This window comes from Uranotaenia lowii, chromosome 3 (genome assembly GCF_029784155.1).
Source record: "Uranotaenia lowii strain MFRU-FL chromosome 3, ASM2978415v1, whole genome shotgun sequence".
Taxonomy (NCBI): domain Eukaryota; kingdom Metazoa; phylum Arthropoda; class Insecta; order Diptera; family Culicidae; genus Uranotaenia; species Uranotaenia lowii.
The window spans coordinates 151,946,281-151,958,913 of record NC_073693.1 but is presented as its reverse complement, the minus strand read 5'-3'; the positions used below and the strand labels follow the sequence as shown (position 1 = coordinate 151,958,913).

At 36.3% G+C, this 12,633-nt stretch overlaps 1 protein-coding gene across 5 annotated transcripts in view; it reads right to left on the bottom strand.

Moving 5' to 3' along the window:
* Positions 1-1,988: 1,988 nt before the first annotated feature.
* The window catches only part of LOC129758280 (putative mediator of RNA polymerase II transcription subunit 15), a 253,832-nt gene continuing 243,187 nt past the window's right edge, over positions 1,989-12,633 (bottom strand). For all 5 annotated transcript variants that reach the window (XM_055755756.1, XM_055755757.1, XM_055755758.1 and 2 more), the window contains exon 5: positions 1,989-2,647. In XM_055755756.1, the coding sequence (XP_055611731.1) occupies positions 2,576-2,647 (72 nt within the window). In that variant the 3' untranslated portion in view covers positions 1,989-2,575. The remainder of the gene's footprint in view (positions 2,648-12,633) is intronic.

Here is a 12,633-nt window from a genome sequence, read left to right as displayed (position 1 = left end):
AACAAGTCAATCAGATGGATAAGTTTACTTACAGGTATTCTGGCATCCGTGTATATACTTGGCAACTGATTGAACATTCTCATTATATAGTCAATAAGGGTGTATTCAAAAACAAAAAAATGCGACACTTTGTTTTTGAATGATTTTTGAATGCATGGAGGGACATTGTGAAAATTTTCAGTGAAACTACCTAGTAATGTAATGTGTACGTATACGTGTACGTGGCAAAAATTTGAATAAAAGTGAAGATGATTGATTCCATGAAGTCAAGGAATGTGAGAGGTTTTTTCAAGCTCAATGCGAAAATATCAATAGAGGAAATGAAAAATGAGATTATTTTTTTTAACTGGTGAGTCTAGATGACTAAGGCCGGAACAAATTTCAAATCCTTCTTTTGTCACTCGGAGTTGGGACATCGCGAGGGGGGTGGGGGTTAATAAAAAATAACGCGAAAAACAAATAAATTTGAGTAAATTGCACGGAAGCTTGTATGCAACAAAATGTCATATTATATTGTTGCATAAAACCTATAAATCAAGTAATTTTTTATCGAATAATTCAATGAAATCAAGAAAACAAAAGGTAAAATAACTCCCATCTTCTTGAATTAAATTTTTAGTCTTGTAAACTTTCAGATATTGGAATTTTTTATTGGAATTTATATAAATTACTTCAAACTTTATTTATTTCCCCCTTCGGGTTTTTGGAAATTTCGAAGGGGGGGGGGGGGGGGGTGACAAAAGAAGAAATTGATATTTGTTCCAGCCTATTAAACAGGCCTGACTTCATTTCTACATGGTAGGAAAGCTGTCCACCGGTAAAATAAACAAAATACGGTGGTCAAATCAAGCGCAAAATATTTGGACTGCTAGTGGGAGATATTTTGAAAAGGCAGGTTTCCTACTAGAAAAGTCTCGCCTGTATTTCCCGAAGATAAACAAGTAAAAAAAAATTGAAAAATTTTTATGCCTTGTACTTGAGGATACTAACGAACTGTGGAAACTGCAAATCACTCAGTGTTTCATAACGATTGACACGAAGAATGGCTAAAAATACAAAGAAGTCTGCCACCAAATGCGACCGTTTTCTCTGCAAAGAACCTCAATTGGCCCCACAAATTTATACTGTGTTTAAATATGATCTGAAAGCGTACCATTATGCAAAAACTGTGGTGGAGTGATAGAATTTCAAATATGTAGTTTTTGTGCCGAAGGAGGACAATTGGCTAAATTTGGAATACATTATAGATCGCGCACGTGTTGTCCAAATATTAAAGTCGAAAAACTTCTACATGGACGCTTTCTCAAAAACCACTTGACACATTACAAAAAATGTGCAAATATGAACATTACATTACCAACTAGCATCGCTGCAAATTTCATCAATTTACATCCATGCATTCAAAAGCTATTCACAAAACAAAGGGAATACACTCCACTAGAGGAAACAAATCTTACCTGTCGGCTTACCGGTCCACTTATGTGATTCGAACCAAAAAGTTTTCTTGTCGATACCGGGAATCAAACCCAGAACGTCTGGCATACCAAAACTGGACTCGCACCAAACAATCCTTTAGGCCAAATCGGTGCTCCATAACCCCCAAGCCCCACAAACGTGGTAAAAAAATGCGTACGGCATACAAAAAACATAGTACAAACTAAAAACACTTAACGTTTAATATCGCTATCAATACTTAAATCAATTTATGCCAAAATAAACCTGTCAATTTAACCTCAAGGTATAAGTAAAAATCTCAACGTTTTAAGAAAAAAAAAGCCAAGCGGAATATCTCGTGAAAAGAGGAAAGGTATTTACATACCTTAGGGTTGTAAATTTGAACAAAATAACCACTAAATCTTATTTCTGACGTTTGGTTCGATCTTACAGCATGCTTGTTGTAGAACACAATAATTGTGCTTACTTATTTCCAGCTTTTATATTCCCTACTTACCTCTGCATAGCGATTATTTTCAATAATTGAGAACAAATAATTTATTTTATCATTTATTTACATGTCTTCACAGCTTTTATACATTTACAATGTTGACTGTTCCACTTTCCTTCTTTGAAAAAAAAAATTCTAAAAGTATTTTTGTTAAGTTGTTTTTCACCTGTTAGCAACAGTTACGTTCTTGTTGATTTCGAAAGCCTTAAATCTCTAATGAATGGAGGTAAAGGAATCTCTTTTGGGTATGAACCGATTACGGTCGTTGAACTTTCGATAATCTATGTTGTTGTTCGTTTTGTCTTACACAACTTCAAGAAGTCTAGAGTCTGCAAAAGTTCAGTGCATTTACAAAATGGGGTTAACTTTACCAAAAGTGATCTTTCGTTCACGATTGTAAAGTGTGAGCTGGTGTGGTTCGAAATTGGATTATGATTTATGGTTCAGAAAGAAAAACTTGAAATGCACGTCTGACGGGTAACGATCATCGTGGTAAATGGTTTTTGTTTTCTTCCGCTGTCAAAATTTGCTGATCGCTGTTCCTCGACTTCTACCTCGTACATAGTTTACACGATACTAAATGCTACTGACAAAATTAAGGCGCCCCGTGATTTTTCTCGCTCGGACACATCACAGATGATTGTTCGTCGCTTTTGGCGGAAGGTTGGACCAGATGTATTGCTGCTTGGCTGCATCGTAGTACTGTGGGAAAACAAGAGAGAGAAAAAGAGAAAAGGGGATTTTTTTTTATTATCTGACGGGTTTGCGCCGGGGGTCTTCAGATTTTCCCCAAAATTGAAAATTTGGTTCATTTTTGCGACTTAAAAACACATGTATTTTTTCAGATTTCTAACATTTTTATTTTTTGAGTTAGCTTCGGTTAGATTTTTTTGTAAATAAAAAATAACCATTTTTCAAAGCTACATAACTCTGTTGTTTCTCAACGGAAATTATAAAATAGCACATCAAAATGCATTGAAATTTTATCAGCTTTCCAAATAGAATAGTTGAAAAAAATTAAATAATGACCTTCAACATGAAAAGTTGTAAATAAACTTTAAATGGCGCCTAAAAGTACCGTCTGCACCACCGAATATTTTGCAAAAAATACCATTGTATAGCTCGATTTATGATGCAACTTTCATCTGAAGACACCAAAGTGGGCCATTAACACCTGGAAGAGTTATGAAAGAAATAATGACAATAAATCTCTTTTTTTGCATCGAAAACAAACAATGGTCGAACAACTGCACTCACATATGGAGATAGCAAGCACTTCTAACAACATCGAAACAAAAGAACTTATCAAAGCTGGTAAAAAACACTATTTTTTCGTCCTCTTCAGACTGCCCCTACTCGCATAACAGTCCCATATGAATTTTCGTCATTTTAGGTCAACATAAGGCTTCAGCATAAAAGACTAAAAAAAGAGGTTTTATTCTAGAAATTTCAAAAAAAAAATATCAATTCGTGGCTGTCCTATATGAAATATACCTGAATAACAGTTCCATATGTGCAATACAACGGATTTGGTTACTTTTCAATGTTTCTTTCGGCGAAATAGTCTTTGGTTTATTGCTTTGAATCATTTATACATTTTTTTAACTCACTTGATGTCGAATGATGCACACTAGTTTTCGAAGGCAGATCTGACTTTCTTTGGAAAACTATCGGATGCAATCAAAAATCGTAAAAAGATTCAACTTATAATGTGGAATTCATGTTAATTTTTTGCAAAAGTATGTTTCTTTTTCTGACAATTGCATTTAGAATTTCAAAAATGATCAAATTTAAGTCTTAGAAAGAAGCTTGGTGAGAAAAATATATTTTGTATGGGACTGTTATGCTAGTAGATTCGAAAAAGGTTTCAAATGTGGTCGATTAACAGTCCCATAATGGTTAAAAATTGTGCTCTCGACCTTACCAATAACCCAATTTCGAATATTTCAGGCCTAACGATTTATTATGACAACCTTGAAACGATTTTCGTTTATGCTGAAAGTGGTGGTCACAATTTAAAAATATATTCCAAAACAGAAAAAGCTGATAGTCTCGCTTGCTTATTTTTGTATATGGGACTTGTAGGAAATAGGAATGGTTAGAAGAATTGTATATAAATAATACTTTAGATGATTGAGCTGAATTGAGCGTGAGTATGTCAAACGGATTAGGTCAAACGAGTAGCCCGTTAATCTTCGATAGCTGCAAGCGTGTGAGTGAACACAAATGAACTCTTGAGTGTCGTATCCTAAGCGAATAGTATTAGGAAGACGAAGCATGTTGTGTGTGTCTCTGCGTGTCATGCGAATTGATGAATTGGTGTGCGTGAAGCTGATCCTTGGAACGGTAGAGGAAAATGTTGAATAAGGCAGTTAAGAAATGACTTTTGATGACGATAGACGCGTGAGAAAAAATGAACAGATTCGAAAAAATGTGTTCTCCAGAAACCTGTCCGGTCACTACAGGACTGTTATGAAAGAAGGGGCGGTAGATTGTTAACTGACTTCATGTTATATCCAAAAATCTAATAACATATTCGTTTATACCCAGTTTTGTACCAGGTCACAACAAGTTATGCGCATTTTACTGTCATTTTTAGAAGTTTATGCGTTAAGTTTTGCATCCGTAATTCCCCAGATTTGATTTAAAATGGACGATGGAACACTGAAGATTCGTGTGTGAGCGATCGAGGTAGCAAAACACTGACGACGAATTATGTTCGTTCTAGTATGGTATATACTGGGTACTGGGTAAACTGGGCGAATGTAGAAAACGAATACGGTAAAAGTATCATATTTTCATTATTTTACAGCCTGGGCTGGCCATACTGAGCTCTTTAATTATTTCTACAACATTTGTGCCACTTTCTCATACTTTTTTGATCAATCGGAAAGGATTTTGGTGTCCAGTGCTTAGCTCCCGATATAAAAACTATGTAAAGCACGTCTATATTTCATTTTTTTAATCACGTTTTTGTGATCCCAAACACAGGGACTGAACCTTCTACTATTGGCATTGATTATGCTTAAGCAATAAACCAAAGACTATTTCGCCGAAAGAAACATTGAAAAGTAACCAAATCCGTTGTATTGCACATATGGAACTGTTATTCAGGTATATTTCATATAGGACAGCCACGAATTGATATTTTTTTTTTGAAATTTCTAGAATAAAACCTCTTTTTTTAGTCTTTTATGCTGAAGCCTTATGTTGACCTAAAATGACGAAAATTCATATGGGACTGTTATGCGAGTAGGGGCAGTCTGAAGAGGACGAAAAAATAGTGTTTTTTACCTGCTTTGGTAAGTTCTTTTGTTTCCATGTTGTAAGAAGTGCTTGCTATCTCCATATGTGAGCTCAGTTGTTCCACCATTGTTTGTTTTCGATGCAAAAAAAAGAGATTTATTGTCATTATTTCTTTCATAACTCTTCAAGGTGTTAATGGCCCACTTTGGTGTCTTCAGATGAAAGTTGCATCATAAATCGAGCTATACAATGGTATTTTTTGCAAAATATTCGGTGGTGCAGACGGTACTTTTAGGCGCCATTTAAAGTTTATTTACAACTTTTCATGTTGAAGGTCATTATTTAATTTTTTTCAACTATTCTATTTGGAAAGCTGATAAAATTTCAATGCATTTTGATGTGCTATTTTATAATTTTCGTTGAGAAACAACAGAGTTATGTAGCTTTGAAAAATGGTTATTTTTTATTTACAAAAAAATCTAACCGAAGCTAACTCAAAAAATAAAAATGTTAGAAATCTGAAAAAATACATGTGTTTTTAAGTCGCAAAAATGAACCAAATTTTCAATTTTGGGGAAAATCTGAAGACCCCCGGCGCAAATTGTCAGATAATAAAAAAAAATCCCCAAAAACCAATTAAAATCTGTCCAGGGAATGATGAAAAAATGAAGTGATTACATGGCAAGAACATTTTGACCCCTTTTTAAGGGTTCATCGCTTGTGGAGATAAAAAGGCAGTGTTTTGATTTGTATATTGCATGCACATTTGATCTCTCTTACTCAACTGAAAACAGATAGTGAAATACTATGAAACTGGGAAAAATATAGGCGATGATTCCAAAAGAACCTTTTCAAAAATCGCTCTCAACGCGGGTAAACGCTCTGTGCAGAAATACTAAATGACATCAAAGACGTGTAAAATGTCGAAAGCATTTTATTCATTTGCTATTTGGAAACAATTATAGTCATCATTTTTTATGGAGTCGCTTCATAGTTTACGATGATTTTTCTAAGCGCAACATCAATAGGTTAGGGGAGACTTGATCCCCTATTGAAGGAGGCTTGATCTTTTATTCAGGAAGTCCTAATTCTTGTATAAAAATCAAACAAAACCCCAAGATAGAATGTTAATTGACTATTTTGGTCATGTTTGTTCTCATTTCACAATTTATAGCAGAGATAAGAAGAAAATTCTATAACTTTGTCTCAACGCTAACAACATTGCATACCTCAAGGCGCTTTTTTTTTATAATTAAGAGAAAATTAATTATTTTTACTCTTTTCTTCAGACAATTGTTCGATAAATATTAGTTTTTGGATAAATATTAGTAATTTCGTAATCAGCCATCATCACGATCAATTCAGAAGAAGAATATGCCGTTTGGAAGGGGGATCAATTGTACCCAACTCTAGGGGATCAATTGTACCCATAATCAACATTTTAGAAAACTTTTTCTGAAAAAAGTTGAGAGTTTTCCATTACTTTGAAAATATGGCATTATGAAGTTCATTTTACGCTCGAGCGATTGATACATTGGAATAAATATTTTTTTCAAAATTTTCCCAAGTAAGGAACATTTTAAAATAATGAAAAAAGATCTTCAAGTTACATTTTGTGAAATTTTTCAAACAAAGTTCAATTACTCAAACAATTATTTTGTAAAAAAATTTTTAACTACAAACATTGTTATTTCACTCATTTTAGCACATTTTTCTAGAACATTTGATATTTGTAAGACATTCCAGTTTCGAGATATAGCTAAGGAATCAAGTATCCCCAGGGATCAAGTATCCTCATTCTCCCCTACATATTGGGTATATCTAAGAAGCTCCATTTTACTCTCTTTTTTTAAATTAGATTTCATTTGAAAAACTCCTTATTTTTCTCCCTAAATGTAGGCGGCATCATTATACATTTTGAAAATAAAGCGTTGGTGGGTAAATGTGAAAATAAGTTTTTTGCATGAAACAAAAAATGATTGCAACTGATATTTTCAAGCTATGATAGTTGAATTGTTCATGAATTTGATCAAAGTAGCTGTAAATAGTTAGTTGAATTATCATATTTTGTTTCTGAAAATTTTCATTACTCTTCTCTGCTATCATATGAAAAAAGAAGATGAATACTCTAGGTTCTTCACGTTGAAGAAAATGCCCTGTTCTCTTAAATAAATAAGTAGACTTAAAATAACGTTTCCATATCCTGGGAACATTGAGATAATTTCTCAATAGAGTAAGGGTTTTTATTCCAAAAACAGGTCATTATAAGTGTTCAGGATCGCCCCTGATGACATGGACTGATAGCATCAGAAATTTCTTTACCGAATAAATTAGAACACATTCATTCACAAAACATTACATCGATTTAGAGGACTGTGTGATGAACTTAGAAATATTTTACAACTTTGGACTTTTAAAAAATATCTGTTTTAGGATTTTTTTTTTTGAAATAAAAACTCATTTTTATAATTTTTTTTTTAATATGACTGTAAAAAATACCTCTACTCTAATAATTTGTAGTTGCATAGGCTAGTGGCTAACCAAAAATGATTCCTTAACGCTAGCGAGTTAAGCGAGAAAATTATGAACTGCTCCATTTAGATATTTTTTTGCAACTTAATATCAGAATTGCAAACAAGCCAACAAAGGCTTGTTATGTCTGTCGGGATGAATGATTCACATAAATAATAAAAATCCCGTGAAAAAGGAAAAAAATTGTTATGTCTGTATGAAACGCATGGGTCGGTAACTACTGAATTCTGAAAAATAAGTGGGAAGAAGTTTTTGAGGCCGGAAATTGTTCCTACGAAGGTTTGAGCTCTTCCTTCACCTAGGATTGGGGCCACCATACAAACCATGAAGTTTTCAGTGAAGCTACCTAATAATGTAATGTGTACGTGTACAAAATTGGGTGACAATCTGTCAAGTGGTTTTTGAGATAGCGTCCAATACTAAAGTTCATGGACAAAATTTTTTGGGCAGGATCGAGAAAATCCAGAAAAGTCCCATTAGAGACTCAAAAACAGCTATAAATCAACTTTTTGACCAAAGTTCGCATTGTAAATTGCTTAAAAAGTCCTAGAGGATCCAATAGTGAGCCTTAATTTGAATAAAAGTTAAGATGATTGTTTTCATGAAGTTAAGGAATGTGAGATTTATTTTTAAGCTCATTCCGAAAATATCAAAAGAGCAAGTGATAAGGGATTAATTTTTCTGACTAGTGAGTTTAACTTTCTAATAAACAGGCTTGATGTCATTTCTAAAAGGTAGAAAAGCTGCCCACCGGTAAAACAAATAAAATACGGAGGCCAAATCGTGCGCAAAATATTTAGAAGTTTTGTAATGGACAGCCTACCCATGTAACAAATAAAGTTTTATAGCAGGCTACTAAACCAAGATTTGGTTTCATAAGGGGCTTGGGGAGTCTTTTAAAAGAATCGGTGTTACTTGGGTAACGACCTCTTTAGCGGTCATCTGGAAGGTTTCCAACCAGACTCTTTTCGTTGACAAGTCATGCCTGTATTTCTTGGAGATAAACAAGAAGAAAAAATTGAGAAGTTTAATGTCTAGTACTTGAGGACGCTGACGATCTGGGGAAACTGCAAATCACTCAGTGTTTCATAACGATCGACACGATGAATGGCCAAAAATACAAAGAAAACAGCCACCATATTTTCTCAGTGCCAAACCAAAATGAATAAAAAAAGTCGTGGGAGGTTTAAAAATTGATAAATTTAAAATTTCCATACAAAGCTTGCAGCGTTCTTATGTGCATGTCCGTTGTGGAGAGAGAAAAGATTTTCGCCAATCAAGTTATTTGGTTTTATTCATTTCAGTCGCATAATTTACGCCGACCGTGGCCTAGAGGATAGCATTAAAATCTTCTAAGCCAGAAGTCATGAGATCAAGTCTCGGTCATGGCATACATAGTACTCTTTCTGTGGGCTGGTGGTGTTAGCATTAATTAGATGCTTGCCATTATATCCTTGAAGGATGTTTGTTTGTTTGTTGTTTTCATTTATCATTGCAATTTAAGATACAATCTTATAAAACACTGCAATTGGTTATAACTGGGGTTTTTAATGCACAAACTCTCGAACTAAACGAGCTACTCTCTCTTAAACATACCAATGTTGATAACCATTTTGATTTCATCAGGTAATTGGTTCCAGTAGACAATGTCTCGTACGAACAGTGTGCCATTGTAATGGGAAGTAAAGTTTCATGGAATTACAAACTTTCTTACACGATTACTTCGGAAGGGAATAAGTTTCTGGTAGAGATATCCAGGTGTCGCTGTTGTATATATCTTTTGAATCATTATGTTTGAACGGTGTTTGAAGAATTTGTAAAACGAGCTTCCTATGAAACTCCTATGATGGCGGCTCATCCTAGCGTAACGATCTAGCTTGAAAATCCATCTGATGCACTGATTGATTGCAATACGTAATCGATCCACTGCCATAGCTGACGCATTTAACAAAAACTCAGAGCCAAAGGTGAGGTGTGGTAAAATTAGAGTTTAAGCTATTTTTAATTTTAAATGCGGTGGAAGCATGCTTGCCGATAATTTCAAATGGAGTAGGATTGCATAGATTTTGCCACATTGTGCGTTGACTTGGGGTCCCACACCAGATTGCTTTGGAAAATTATTCCAAGACTGCATACTTTATCGACATACAAAACATTAGATGATCCTAGCGTAATGACCGGTAGGTTAGAAGTCATTCTGTTACGAGCGATGACCATCACGTTAGATTTCGAAGCATTGATTGGAAGCATATTCCTATCAGACCAAACTTGTATGCGCATCAAATCGTCATTCAGCTGTCGGGCCATTTCTTCAAGTGAGCTGGTACAGGAGCAGAGGTGAAGTTTGACATCATCAGCGAACATGTGTATTTGACAGTGGTTAATAATTTATGGCAAATAGTTGATAAACAGGCAAAACAGCAAAGGGCCCAAAACTGAACCCTGCGGTACACCCGAAATAACCGGAACAGGATCTGAACAAATTCCATTAATACTCACAACTTGTGTTCTGCCAGACAAATAGGACTGAATCAAATTCACAGCGATGCCAGAAAAGTTAAATTTCGAAGATAGTTTCCGCAGTAGTTTGACATGTGAAACCCGGACGAAAGCTTTGGAGAAGTCGATCATCATCAGAAATGTAGCACTTTTCTTGTCAACAGTAGCATGTATACCGTCGTGTACTTTTAGTAGTGCTGTAGTCGCTCTGCGAAGTAGTTCCACCTCCCCGTGGTGCAGAGTGGAAACGTGTCTGCAAGTCCGGCGTATTGCAGATGTACGGCCAAGAGAACTACACCAAATCCACTAGAGGCTGTCGACGGGTCTGCCAAACCCGCGCGGAAGAAGTGGTGCACCCGGGTACTTAGGTACCAGTACTTGGGTGTGTGCGTGATGGTCCAACACGCTTTCGGGGGGTCATGGCCCTGATATGCGGACGTGACCGGAGGGAGAGCGATAGCCAACTCGTTTTGCGCTTCGGTGGGTATAGACCCGATTCGCAAAATGAGTAGATGCGCAAAGTGGTGGCCAATGGTGGGCCGATCACTTAGGGACGTGTTTACACGTCAGTGTCCTAGAGGCACATTCTGCCGGAGGTGTCAGGGTTTCGGGAATTGATGCGCCCGAACCGCGAGTGTGACCTGATGAGGGCGTTCTATAGCCCGATCTGCGCTTCGGGTGGTCATGCGCCCGACTTGAAGATCGGGTAGTTGCGCTGAGTGGTGACTTAAGTCAACACTATTTGTGAGTTCGGAGGAGTCTGAGTCCTACACGTGGCCTAAGGGGCTTACCCCCCCTACCCGCGTGTTTGAACAGAGAAAGTGTCGTCGACAACTCGCTTTGTGTTTCTGGATCTTGGACTGGATTCACAAAGTTAGTAGTTACGCTGCGTGGGGACCTCATTCACACGATGAGATGTCGGGTCCTAACTCGTCAGAGGAGGGGTTGCGCATCGAGTTGTGTTAGAATGAGGTTATGCTGACAGAGGATTCGGAAACGAGTATTGCCTTGGAGCGCACTAGCGCGAAATGACCTCCCACTATTGAAGCAAAGTGTGTCAAACAGTTCGAGGTGGGAACAAAGGTCAGTGGCCCCAGGTGGACTTTATGGCGTGGGGGTACAGTGTTCCTTAGCATTGTATCATGAGTCGTCCAATTGCACCCATGGACCCAGAGTAGCAAACTGGGGGGACGCGGTGGCTCGCCGTGCCTTGGAATGCAATCCGTAAAATGGATTTACCACCTGGGTTAACAATAATAATAAAAAAGTAGTGCTGTAGTCGTACTATGACCGGATCTAAATCCAGATTGATTGCAGTTGAGTAGATTCTTTGCGTCCAAATAATTGTTGATTTGGCGTTTCAAAACTTTTTCGAACATCTTCGATAATGTACATAAAATGCTGATTGGACGAAGCTTGTTTAAATCCAAACTTTCCCTTTTTTACGAATAGGAAGTATTTTTACCTTTTTCCAGTCTCTAGGGCCTTTTTAAGTTGATATAATTAGGTTGAAGATAATAACGTGATCGGATTGATCAATGATGGTAAAATCAACTTCAAAAATCTGATAGGAATGTTGTCCGATCCAACGGCGTTCGAATTTACAGACGAGATGGCAAGGATGACGTCGTTTTCAGATATCGCTGAAAATCTGAAGCCGTATGGATTCGCAGGAGGGCAAGCAACATTGTGTTCGTCGGTCGTAAAACTCGTGGCAAAGTGGTCATTGATTTCTTTAGCAGTGTTCTAGTGCATTGTTGGAAGGTCTCACGGCTATGTCTATGTGTGTATGCTTGCTTTGTATGTATGTATGTATGTATGCTTTGTATGCTTTAGTCTTAAGTAAAATATAGATCTCTTCAAAGAATCATAAAGTTTCACTAAGATCCTATATGTGTGTGTTCGTTTTTTAAATTCATTAAAAAAACATCTAAATCACTTTCTAGGTATAATTAACATTTTTAAATGGACCAAATGGCTGATGATACCATTATCTGTAAAGGCATGCTTGAGCATGCATGAGCTTCTAAATTTGAAAAAAAATCAGGGCTCCCAAATAGGCAAAATGCATGCAGCATTAGAAACAAGTAAGTTGGAAATGACTCCACGTGGAGTTAATGCTTATATTCTTTGATGGAAATTATGTTGCATACATTCAGGGGTTAAAAAATCAAATAGTTTCATATGCACATTAGATTGTCTCAAATTTGTATGGGAAATTTAAAACCTGTGAAATTTTGAATCCTATACAAACGTCAGGCTCGTTGAGCGAGCCCTTTCCGTGGGCCGATTAGGCCCAAATTTTGCATGGAACCTTGTACTAGGCCTAGGATCAATTTTAGCCTGCAACCCATAAGAAAATTTGTTCATGTTTTGAAAACTTTAACAACGAAATGTGTATCAGGGCATTT